Source organism: Bubalus kerabau, chromosome 4, assembly GCF_029407905.1.
Source record: "Bubalus kerabau isolate K-KA32 ecotype Philippines breed swamp buffalo chromosome 4, PCC_UOA_SB_1v2, whole genome shotgun sequence".
In the NCBI taxonomy this organism is placed as follows: Eukaryota; Metazoa; Chordata; class Mammalia; order Artiodactyla; family Bovidae; genus Bubalus; species Bubalus kerabau.
In genome coordinates, this window is record NC_073627.1 from 170922963 (window position 1) to 170935553 (window position 12591).

General features: G+C 36.1%; 1 protein-coding gene across 1 annotated transcript in view; it reads right to left on the minus strand.

Annotated features, from left to right (window-relative positions):
- The window catches only part of SHOC1 (shortage in chiasmata 1), a 90585-nt gene that overhangs the window by 60958 nt on the left and 17036 nt on the right, over positions 1-12591 (minus strand). The window contains exons 6-10 of the mRNA XM_055579319.1: positions 9102-9280; positions 4697-4859; positions 4400-4496; positions 3309-3459; positions 482-590 (exon numbers count right to left, since the gene is read on the minus strand). Of these exons, the coding sequence (XP_055435294.1) occupies positions 482-590; positions 3309-3459; positions 4400-4496; positions 4697-4859; positions 9102-9280 (699 nt within the window). The remainder of the gene's footprint in view (positions 1-481; positions 591-3308; positions 3460-4399; positions 4497-4696; positions 4860-9101; positions 9281-12591) is intronic.

Genomic DNA, 12591 nt, shown 5'->3' on the forward strand with positions numbered 1-12591 from the left:
TCAGTCTGTGGTATTTGTATACTACTACACTGTATTTCATGGTAATGAGTGCCAATAGAGGCAGTGTCATTGGTAAGCATCCACTGGCAATTTTCTAAGCAGATGGTTTAAGTTTAAAATTAAAATTTTTGAGTTGTTTATATTTGATGGTGATATATTCACATTCAAAATACTAAAAGTATAAAAGAGCCTAGCTCTATCACTTACTAGCTCCTATAAATTGCGTTTACCCAGTTCCTTTCTGGGCTCAACCAACATTACTTGATTTTCACATGTCCTTCTAGAGATATTCTGTGCATATAAAAACAGTTATGTACATATATGTTCATATATTCCCATCAGTTTCTTATTATAAACACCATTTAATCTCTTACATTTTTTTCACAGAAATATCTTGGAAACTGACTTTATATGAAGAGATTTAATTAAAGATTGCTTCTTTTGAATTGTAATCTGAGTCCTAGATATAATCTTTACTTACATTTTACAAACAGGAGAAGATGGAAATGTCTGAAGTTCTGCACATAATGAATTCACTGAAGAATGGTGGTTTGTTAGGTCTAGATGAGTTAATGGCATTTCTAACTCTTCTGGAATATATAAAAATTAATCAAAATTATGTTACATAAACATTGAAAAAATATGTATAATTCGTGACTTTTGTAAGCAACTATTATGTTCAATCATTCTGTTACAACAAAAATTTTCAATCGAAATAAATTTGGGTTATTTGAAATACAAAATAACAGTTTTAAATTTCCATCTATATAAAGGACTATACATATATCACATGGTGTCTCAACTATGATAATGGTGATTTTTAAAAAATACAATAATAACTGAACTTTATTAAATTTACCATTTCAGATAAATTCTAAGACTTTATGTGTAATAATGTTTTAAATTCTGACAACTAATACTGTCAGTACTTAGGACACAGTGCTATTTTTATCTCTGTACTAAATACTGGTGATGTTAAGCAAACAGTATTAATTGAGAGTAATTCTTTACCTTAAAAAGTCTGGAGACTAGGTGGGCTAGCACAAAATTATATTTTTATAGAGTGGGTTTGAAAAAATAATCATCATTTATGATACAGAGCCAATGTGTTTCTATCACTCTCACAAATAAAACAGCATACTTCCAAATAGATGATTAATTTGATCCAGATAAAAATGTAACTAAATAACAGTATTGTCAGCACAGTTCGAAAGCAACATAGTCTGGCATTACACTGGAATAAAAGATGACTCTGACCTTCCAAATTTGGTAGGATAGTAATATTAACAATAATGATAGGATTGCTTTGGGTATTAAAAAGTTAAATTTACAAAACTGTAATAACGGTCAGCAAGATTGTTAATATTGAGGTAAAATTTTATTCAGTTCAGTTCAGTTGCTCAGTCGTGTCCGACTCTTTGTGACCCCATGAATCACAACATGCCAGGCCTCCCTGTCCATCACCATCTCCCAGAGTTCACTCAAACTCACGTCCATCGGGTTGGTGATGCCATCCAGCCATCTCATCCTCTGTCGTCCCCTTCTCCTCCTGACCCCAATCCCTCCCAGCATCAGAGTCTTTTCCAATGAGTCAACTCTTCGCATGAGGTGGCCAAAGTACTGGAGTTTCAGCTTTAGCATCATTCCTTCCAGTTTTCTGTAATCTTGTTCATTCCTCAGTGAACTGTTCATTCCTCAGTTCATTCCTCAATGACTCCTCTGAGGAGACATTTAGTCACCATTAGAGCTAAGTAAGAAGGCAATGGCACCCTACTCCAGTACTCTTGCCTGGAAAATCCCATGGATGGAGGAGCCTGGAAGGCTGCAGTCCATGGAGTCGCGAAGAGTCGGACACGACTGAGCGACTTCACTTTCACTCTTCGCTTTCATGCATTGGAGAAGGAAATGGCAACCCACTCCAGTGTTCTTGCCTGGAGAATCCCAGGGACGGGGGAGCCTGGTGGGCTGCCGTCTATGGGGTCGCACAGAGTCGCACACGACTGAAGCGACTTAGCAGCAGCAGCAGCAGCAGAGCCAAATAAGAAGCTTCCCTAGTGGCTCAGTTGGTAAAGAATCTGCCTGCAATGCAGGAGACTGCCTGCAATACAGGATACCCGGGTTTGATCCCTGGATTGGGAAGTCTCCCTGAAGAAGGACGCGGCAACCCACACTCCAGTATTCTTGCCTCGAAAACCCCATGGACAGTGGAGCCTGGCAGGCTACAGTCCATAGGGTTGCCAAGAGCCAGACACAACTGAACGACTAAACTATCACCACCAGGGCGAAGTAAAGGCTGAGAGTGTAACACCACAGTCATTCAATAAAGTCACTTGTGCTTTCCATTAGCATTCATAGATTTGTATCCTTCTAAAAAGCCCATGGGCTACCTGTGGTTTTGAGCTTTGCTAGATGTTCAAGTTCTAGTATAAATTTGATCCATTTACTCAGGTTGCCTTTTTGTAACCTTGCTTGACTTACACGCTGAGCAGTAATCCCCTTGATTTAGTCTTGTCTGCAAGAATGCTTTCAAGTATGTTGATGGCAAGCATCCCTATTTTCAATGGATATAACAAATCCTCCTTCACTCTTTCCTAATATAATATATCTTTGATTATTTCAATTGGAATTTATAAGAGGAGCATTAAATATGTGGGCTCAAATTATATTGGAAGACTTCAACAATATTTACTATGTTTAACTAGGAAGAAACCATCTAAATTCCAGGTTATGACTCTCCCAGTCATCTGATCCATGAATCATAACCTTACTGTGAGTCTCTAAAGTCAGCATACAAGTTGTTAACATTTTGTCACTCTGTAAATAACTAAAAAAATTAATATAGCCATATGTGCTTTAGCTCTATTTGTATAATTACCTTGAAATAGATTAATTTGAGACATTTTAAGCATGTAAGTATACAAAGAGAAGACAATAAGAAAAGAGTTTTATCAATAATAATTTTGAGATTTTTGCTGTCTAAACTTACAGGAAACTTTTTAAAAATCTGAAGGTTCAGAAAAGGTTTAATGAACAAGAACTTTTGTAACAAACATTATTAAGAAGTTCTAACAAGTAATAGATTTTTGGGAGGCCTTTTGAAATTATATTTTAATTTTGACATAATTATAAATTCATGTGGAATTATAAAAATAATATACAGAGATTTCATGTAAAAGGGTAACATCTTGCAAAACTTTGTACAACATTACAATCAGTATACTAACACTGAATTTGGACATAGAACATTTCTATCACCATGATTCCAAATGTTGCCCTTTTATATTTGAACACACCCATTTAATTCTCACCTGTTTTGGAAAGGTTTTCATTTTCATCTGCAGAATTTATTATTTCTGGCATTAAGTTTAATGACTCCTTCAGTTCTGAGAGTGATGGAATATCAACTTCTTGTTTGTGGCTTATAGGTACTAACAATTCACATTCAAGCAAAGTTGATGACTAAAATAATATATAGGTAAGACAAGTTTTTAGTGAGGCTTTCCAAATAAATATTTCTGAGTTCACAAAAAGATACATTTGCTTAATTGGTGTAATTTAAAAACTAAATCCACACTCAAAAATTTTAATGCTCTGCAGACATTTTAAGTAAGTGTAGCAGGCAAAAAAAATATATTACAAGCAATTTTCTGTCTGAATAAAATCCTTCATGGCCACTGTTTACATTAGTGATGTACAATATCCCTAGATACAGAAATATTTTCTTTTGTGTTAATAACATTTCAAAATTCTAAGTTAAAGCAATCACTGCAGCAAATGAGAGTTGGTGAATGGAGTAAAAAGAGTAGGTGGGATGGAATGGATCTTTACTGCATTCCATAGAATTTATTTCTCTCTCATTCCGACAGAACTGGATTCTTCAACACGTGAGACTATATATGCATAGCTCTCAGAATTAACAGGGGAAGAAGGAGGAGACTGGAGAAAAGGAGCTAACAGGTGAATTAATATTTTTACCATGTGTGTTAAAGTTTTTGTTTGTAAAAAACAGAAACCTTTAAATGCCTTAAGACCAATGTATATATAACTTCTTAGTGTCCTATACCAGGTATATTGATTAAAATTATTGGGAGAGGTTTTAAAATTCCCTATACCTGGGATGCACACCAGACCAGTTAGATCAGAATATATCTGAGTAGGACCCAGGCTTCAGAATTTTATTAAAATTTATCAAGTAATTTCAATGCATAGTCAAGGTTTAGACTGCTATCTCTGAAGTATATTTGACTCTTTAATTGATACATGTTCAACCCATTATCGAGTTTTTTAACTTGACAACAGTAGATGGCCAATTGTATTACTACAACTTATAAAAGTATGATTTACTAACTTTAGTTTAAAAATTACTGAAAGCAAATACTACAGCTTCATTTAAACCTACTGTATCTTTCAGTTTCTCCTGACAAAAGTCCTCTTTATCCATGTAAAAATCTTCTTCCACCAAACATTTTACATCTCCTTGAAGAGAGAAACACTCCCTTAACAAAAAATAAAACATTAAATTAGTGTTTACTTTTTAGTAAGGTACATACCAAATGTAGTTAATCAAAATACATAGTGATTAAAATTAGACTTGAGGTAATAATAAAATACCATGATTGATAGCATCTAGACTTGTGAATATACAAAGAATATTTCCTCCTCTTAAAAATATTTACGACACTGGGCAATTAAGTACCTGAAAAATTTAGCTTCTGTGGGGATTTGTGCTTTGAAATCCGGCAAGGGATCCTTTACTAAAAATAGTTTTAGCCTACTCAACAGAGTGTGCAAAGTTGGTAGCTGACTTTTATAGGCTGTCAAATAATTTACAAAAATTATTTCTTCATCAATAGACAAATCTGAAAATAAACAAGAAATATAACAGAATAAGAACAAATGTAAAAGTTAAAGGATCTAGGTAATTACTGTAGTCAGCCATTGATACAGTTTGGGTTGACAAACACATTTTATTTATTTAGTTATTTAAAGAATGGTTGATGTACAATATTATGTAAGTTACAGGTATATAATACACTGATTCACAATTTTTAAAGGTTATACTCTACCTATAGTTTGGAGAAGGAAATGGCAACCCACTCCAGTATTCTTGCCTAGAGAATCCCGTAGACAGAGGAGCCTAGTGGGCTGCTGTCCATAGGGTCGCACATAGTCGGACATGACTAAAGCAACTTAGCATGCGTGCATGCATTGGAGGAAGAAATGGCAACCCACTCCAGTGTTCTTGCCTGGAGAATCCCAGGGACAGGGGAGCCTGGTGGGCTGCCGTCTATGGGGTCCCACAGAGTTGGACACGACTGAAGCGACTTAGCAGCAGCAGCAGCTATCTATAGTTATTATAAAATATTGGCTCTATTCCCCCCTGTTGTACAATGTATCATTGTAGCTTATTTTATACATAATAGTCAAACACATTTTAAAGTCTTTAGTTCTTCATTGTACTGTGCAAATAAATCATGTAGCATGGGACTGGTACAGACATAGAAGCTCAATAAAATTTAACATGGTTTAGTACAGGGCATGGCAACTCACTCCAGTATTCTTGCCTGGAGAATTCCATGGACAGAGAAACCTGGTGAGCCACAGTCCATGGGGTTGCAGAGTTGGACACAACTGAGTGACTAACACTTTCACACTTTCACACTCAGTACACTGAGTAGGGCTTCCCTGTAGCTCAAATGGTAAAGAATCTGCCTGCAATGCAAGAGACCCAGGTTCCATCCCTGGGTTGGAAAGATCCCTTGGAGAAGGAAATGGCTATACACTCCAGTATTCTTGTCTGGAGAATCCCCTGAACAGAGGAGCCTGGTGGGCTTCAGTCCATGATGTCACAAAGAGTCGGACATGACTGAGCAATCGATTAAACACAGTACAGTACACTGAGTAGTAACCAAATATCCTGAAAGAGTTGTAAAGGCTCATATTTTTTTACCCCAATAAAATTAATGTAATCAATGGAGGAAGCTATCTTGTGGTCTTATGCCTCAAACTAGTCAGTTAGCCTTAGCAAGACTGTAAAGAAATAAAAGCATTTGACTTTTGCTGATCCCAGTCTTTTCTTCTCTACATGATTTTATCTCGTAAGGTCTCCAATTCATCTCCAGAGACTCACACTAGGGAATGAAGATGGTCTAAAAAGCCTACAAATGAGACCAACTCTGATTCTAGCACTCTAAAGTCGTTCAAACACATTTGTTATAAAATTAACTACAATGAAAGCTATATAGCAAAGTATCTGCTAGAGAAGCGTGATATAGCTTACATGTTAGAAGACACGACTGCTTTGTGTCGTGTTTGAAACACAGGTTTGAAACAGGTTTCGTGTTTGAAACCTGAAACACAGGTTTCTACTCTCCTCACTCTATCATGTTTGGATCACTTTAGAATCTTAGCTAACAGTATCAGTGCTTTAGCAGTTTCTAGGCCCAGGGATGGAAGGGGGAGCAATGGTCTCTTGTTCTGGGCAGTGGCCTTTCAGTTAAGTAATTTTAAATGGCACGAGAGAAGGGTAGTATAAAGTGAGGTATCCCCTGACCAACTATTTGATACATCATTGGTACACATGTACTTAATAAATACATGGTGTAGAGTAGGCAGGCCAAGACCATGCCTTTGCCTGGTGCTAACTTAAAATACCAAAAGAGAAATTGTTATGTAAATTATCCTCCTAAGAGATTGTTTATCAGAACTTGTTAAGCTCCCGACAATCCTGTGGCTGAGAATGTCCCATGATACGCCAGAGAAAGTTGGTCAATCAGCACCGTGTCTAAGCAAGCTTTAGCTGAGATCATTAAAGAAGGTTCATTAGTACATCCATTCTGTAAATATTAATGAAGTCATATTAATAGTAAAGACTCAAAAATCATTCATTTATATCCCCATCTCCACTTTCCACTTTGAAACACTGACCCTCTAGCTGTCTTTCCTTCCTAAAGGCTCATCCTAGTGCTTGTGGGAGTACCATGGGGACACCCCATCAGTTTTGAGGTCTTTTTTTTCTAACCACTCTGTTTTGTTGAGCCACCTGAGGGCAGCATCACACCACAACCGATGTTCTTTTTACCTGAACAAAGGCTTTAACAGAGGTGCTACTTCCTTATATTCTTATGGCTATACGCATACCCTGGATTTCTTACCTTATTACACTAGTATATGTACCAATACGGATGTGAGGAGACTGTTTTCCTCTACTGTAGAGGAGTGTTAAGTTGTCATGAGGAAACAAAATTTTGGCTAGTTAGCTATGAAAAAAAAGCAAAAAAGAGATCTACTGACAGGAAAGAGGATGGGGTTATTCTTGGCAGAAAACCCAACACAATTAAATGAAAACAACTGAGTTCACTAAACTGATAAAAAAAAAACTATAAAATCAATGGTTTTCAAATACATATACATATATATATATATATGAACCTAGTCAAAAATTAATGGACAAATGTGTTTATTATGGCCACAAACATACAAATATTGAGAAATAAACACCAGAAGTGTCCAGAATGTCTACGGAAGATACCGTAAAACGTTACCAAGGATCATTACCAATAAACAAAAGCAAAAACAACAAAACTTGAAGAAAAGGCAAAATAAACCATTTTCCTGGCTAAAAAAGGTTAACTACGGTAAAAACTAAAAAGTTTCAATTTCTCAAGAAGTCTGTCTTGGAATTTGGAAAACTGATTACAAAGTAAATCTGGAAAATACAGATGTGAGAGTAGGGGGGAAAAGACTATTAATACATGTTATATTCATATATTAAATAGTTAAAACTATGATACTGACACAATAATAGGCAAGTCAGTAAAACATACTAGAATATCCAGAAACAAACTATAATGTGGATAAGGATTTGGCATATAATGTAAGTGACATTTCTAATCAATGGGGAAAGCAAAGAGGATTCCCCAAATAATATTGGGACCACTGCCAAAACATTTGGGATTTTTTAAAAATTTTACTTTTAATCATATACTAAAATCTTAAAGGAAACTTTAAGTAAAAATATAAATAAATATTTATTTACTCCAAGGAAGAATTTTCTAAGTATAAAAACAAGTATGATAGAAATCATAAAGGGAATGGTTGCTGCTGCTGCTGCTGCTGCAAAGTCGCTTCCGACTCTGTGGACCCCATAGACGGCAGCCCACCAGGCTCCGCCTTCCCTGGGATTCTCTAGGCAAGAACACTGGAGTGGGTTGCCATTTCCTTCTCCAATGCATGAAAGTGAAAAGTGAAAGTGAAGTCGCTCAGTCATGTCCGACCCTCAGCGACCCCATGGACTGCAGCCCACCAGGCTCCTCCGTCCATGGGATTTTCCAGGCAAGAGTACTGGAGTGGGGTGCCATCGAGGTTCAAGTTAAATACATTTGGGGTTATTGATACTATTGATATATAAATATAAAATACAAGAATAGAAAAAGAGACAAAAAGAATCATTTCACAAAATAAAAATATGCAAATGAACACTGAATACCAATAATTTTTAAAATGCAAGTAAAAATATAACTTTTTTGCCAGTCACATTGTATAAACATTTTACAACATCAGATTTAGAATATAATTTGGATTAAATATATCTTTAAGTATTACTTACTGTAAATTCATAAAAACGGAGTGAACTTCCTGACCTAACACTGCAACTATTTTATCTCCACGTTGAATTATGGTTTCACATAAATTAGATAAGATTGAAAATCTTCAGAATAAATGGGAAAATAAAATATAACTATCACTTAATAATCTAATAATTTAATGTTATAACAGATTGTCATGTCATCAGATCGCTACAGAGATGCTAATATCACTATAGCAATATGTTGTGAGCAACCTTTGATGAAACCTCTGAGGCTATTTTGAAGCCCAGCACACTTAAACTCCAAAAACAACTAAATTACAAAAAGGAGATTAATATGAAAGAAAATATTTTGCTAATGTGGCAAAACTTTCAATTTCAATTTTGTAGGTGGATATCCTTAGCAAAATGAAAAAATTTAAAAATCCAGTAAAGCAAAAAAAAAATCACTGAAATGAAAATTTATATATTAGTAAGAAATGTTTTATAACAATGAAAATAACAAATGTTTTACCTTGTGCTTGAAGTGATGGACGTTTTTCTAAGCAGCTGACAAAAGTAAAGAATTCATTGTATTCCTTATGGGTATATAAGCTGGCTTCCTCTACTTCAGTTTGGGAGTTTGGGTTTGAACTCGGAACAATTTCATCAAATTCACAGTTAAGCTGGGTCACCATTCCTGTAACTGTTTTTCTATGATATACGAAAATTACTGATTTTGTGTATGTCTTATTTTAAAACATCTTTATTAACGAATAATACATGTTCACTGTAGAAAGTTACCAAATTCCAACAGATATAGAGAAACATTACCCATAGATCCATCATTCAAGAGATGAATTTAAAAAGTACGTATTTTATCAATTATTTTTGAATATTTTTAAACAAAAGTGGATTCATATACATAGTATTTTGTAACCTGTTCTTTTCTACTAAGCAATGAAGCATGAGCACATTTACATATCAATCAATGTACATTCACTTCATTTTTTGAGTGGATGAACAAGATCCCGTTGTATAGTTAAACAATTTTTTCAACTAGTTCCCTGTTACTGGAAATTTAAATTTGTTATAATTGTTTGCTATTATGAGCAACAATGCAAGGAATATCTCTGTGTACTTATCTGTTTTCTCAAAATGCAATTTCTAAAAATGGAAATGATGAGGCTAAAGATATATAGATTTTTAGACTTGGCCACGCATTGCCAAAATGTCCTTGTGCTGGATAGTCAATGTCTGCTTTTCCATGTCATTATTCAACCTTTTATATCCTGTTCTACATCCTAGGAGACTGATCTCAATGAACCAACCAAACTCCCTTGCCTAGTCTTCTGGTTGGATTTAGCCAATGGAAGCACTGGCAGGAGATCAAAGGTGGGAAAATAAATAGGTTGAAATATTATTCTTCCCAAATCTTTCCCTTTGGGGCCACAGTTTGGAGAGATAGCTACATTCTTCAACCAACAGTTTCATCTTTAATCACACAGCATCTCTCTTGTAGCTACAGTTCTGACTTTGTTGGTTACTTCAGTCCCCTTTCTCCTTCAAGCTTAGGGTGGTAATAACTTCCAGGCATTGCGAGTCTTGGGAACTTTTTTTTGGTTCCCTTGACCCTACCTGTACCTTGCTTGTTTCCTGACTGACCCAGATATATCCATCATTGTTTATATCATCAGGATATTTGAACTTAAAAGAGACCTTTCTACTGAATTTTCCAATAAATAAATATACTATTGGCAATTCGGGTACATATTCTAATATATATTTTTATGATATCCTAAAATACTTAGCCTTAATACACAGACTGAAAGAACCAAAATCAATATAATTTCCATGTGGATCTTTAGAGACTTCTAAATTTAGTGCTTAGATAGCTACTTTAAAATAAATATGACTGACAGAGACAATAATTAATAGTAATCATTGGTACTGTAGTTTTTAAATTTTTTTAATATAATTTTATTTATTTATTTTTGGCTGTGCTGGGTGTTTGCTGCTGCACGGGCTTTTCTCTAGTTGCTGCCAGCAGGGGCTACTCTGTAGGTGTGCACGGGCTTCTCTTGTGGGGGCTTCTCTTGTTGCGGAGCACAGGCTCTAGGGCGTGCAAGCTTCAGTAGTTGTGGCATGTGGGCTCAATAGTTGTGGCACAGGGGCTTAGTTGCTCCCCAGCATGCAGGATCTTCCTGGATTAGGGATTGAACCCATGTCTTCTGCACTGGCAGGCAGATTCTTTACCACTGAGCCACCACAGAAGCCTGGTACTATAGTTTTGAGAAAACCCTGTCAATTCTCTTCCCCTTACCATAAGTGATCTTTAAAGACCAGTATTTCCATGTCTTCTTTCTCCCTCCTTGTCCAATATTATCTATTTTTTGTTCATTGGTACTCCTCCTCTGCCTAACTTGAAGATCCTGATGTTTCCTGGGCTTTCAGTCTGCACTGTCTTTGCTTTCTTTCTATATCATTCTTTTTTGGGTAAATTCATCCACTCCTGTTCACTAATTCCTTAACTGAAAAGAAATATTTATTGAGTGTCTACAATGTGCTAGAACCATTTTAGGCATTGAGTGTGGAGAGGTGAACAAACCAGTGTTCTTGCCCTCATAAAGTTTTACATGATAATGGGATGATAGACAAATAAATAGGTAAATGACATAATGTCAGGTGGTGAAAAACTCTTATGAGTGAAATAAAATGAGATATTAGGACATCAAGTAATAGCCAGAGGGATAACATAAGGTATGTTTTAGAGAGAGTAGTTAGTGAACGGCCTTCTGAGGAGCTACAGTTACCTGAATAATGGTAAAGAGCAAGCCATACAGAGGCTCAGAGCAGAGGACCAAGTGTCATAGTCAAAGAAAAGCAGAAAGGTCAGGTTGACTGGAACTGAGTAAGGTTAGATAGGTGGGCAAGGACAAGATCATGCTGGATCTTAGAGGACTTGATAAGAACACTGGATTTTATTCTATGTGAAATGGGATACCAATGATGAAATGCATAACCCACCAATAACTGAAACATTTCATGAACTGCTGTGTGTCTTAAAAAAACAAATCACAGGCAAACTCGTATAAGAAAAGGAGTAAATTCTTGTGACTTTAGTTTAGGTAAAGCCTTCTTAGATTTGACACCAAAAGTACAAATAACAAAAGAAAAATTAGATAAATTGAACTTCATCAAAATCCAAAATATTTTCTGCTTGAAAGGACACCATCAAGGGAGTGAAAAGGCAATCCACAGGAGAAAATATTAGCAAATCAAATATCTAATAAGAGATTTGGATCTGGAATACATAAGGAACTCTTAAACCTCAATAATAAAAAGGCATATAACATAATTTAAAAATGGCAAAGAACTTGAATAGTCATTTATCCAAGGAAGATATACTAACAGCCAATAATTAAAGGAAAAGAAGTTCAACATCATTAGCCATTGCCGGGAGCCGGCATATTGCATATTGAGTGCATATTGCATATTGAGTGCAGCACTTTCCACAGCATCATCTTTCAGGATCTGGAATAGCTCAACAGGAATTCTATCACTGTGGGGAGCCAGCGTGAGGAACTCCGCCCATGACAAAGGTCATGAGGAAGGAGGCTCGGCATACGCAAAGGCGGGATCGAGCCTCAGGAGTCCCCCTGGAAATTCTCGAGCATCTACCCCCAAACCAGAGTCTGCCTACTTCCTGCTTTGTGCTTTCACCTACACGTCTGACTTTACGGGGGTCTGTCCCCCACTACCTCTCTCTGAAAAAAGAGTTAGCTTACAGCTCCTGTTAATAATTCCTGGGCGTGACAGTGTTTCAACCTACAAACTCCTTTGGAAATCCTCTAGCCTGCTTGAATAGGTTTTTCCAGCCACATGTGATTGTTCAGAGCCTCCCAACTGTGAGAGGCAGGAGATGTTCTAAACTGTCTAAACACAGATTCTTTTGAGTAGTTAAAAGATTGATTAGAAATTGTATTGGTGAAGGGTTTTTCACTTATTGAGCCAACGTTTGCTGC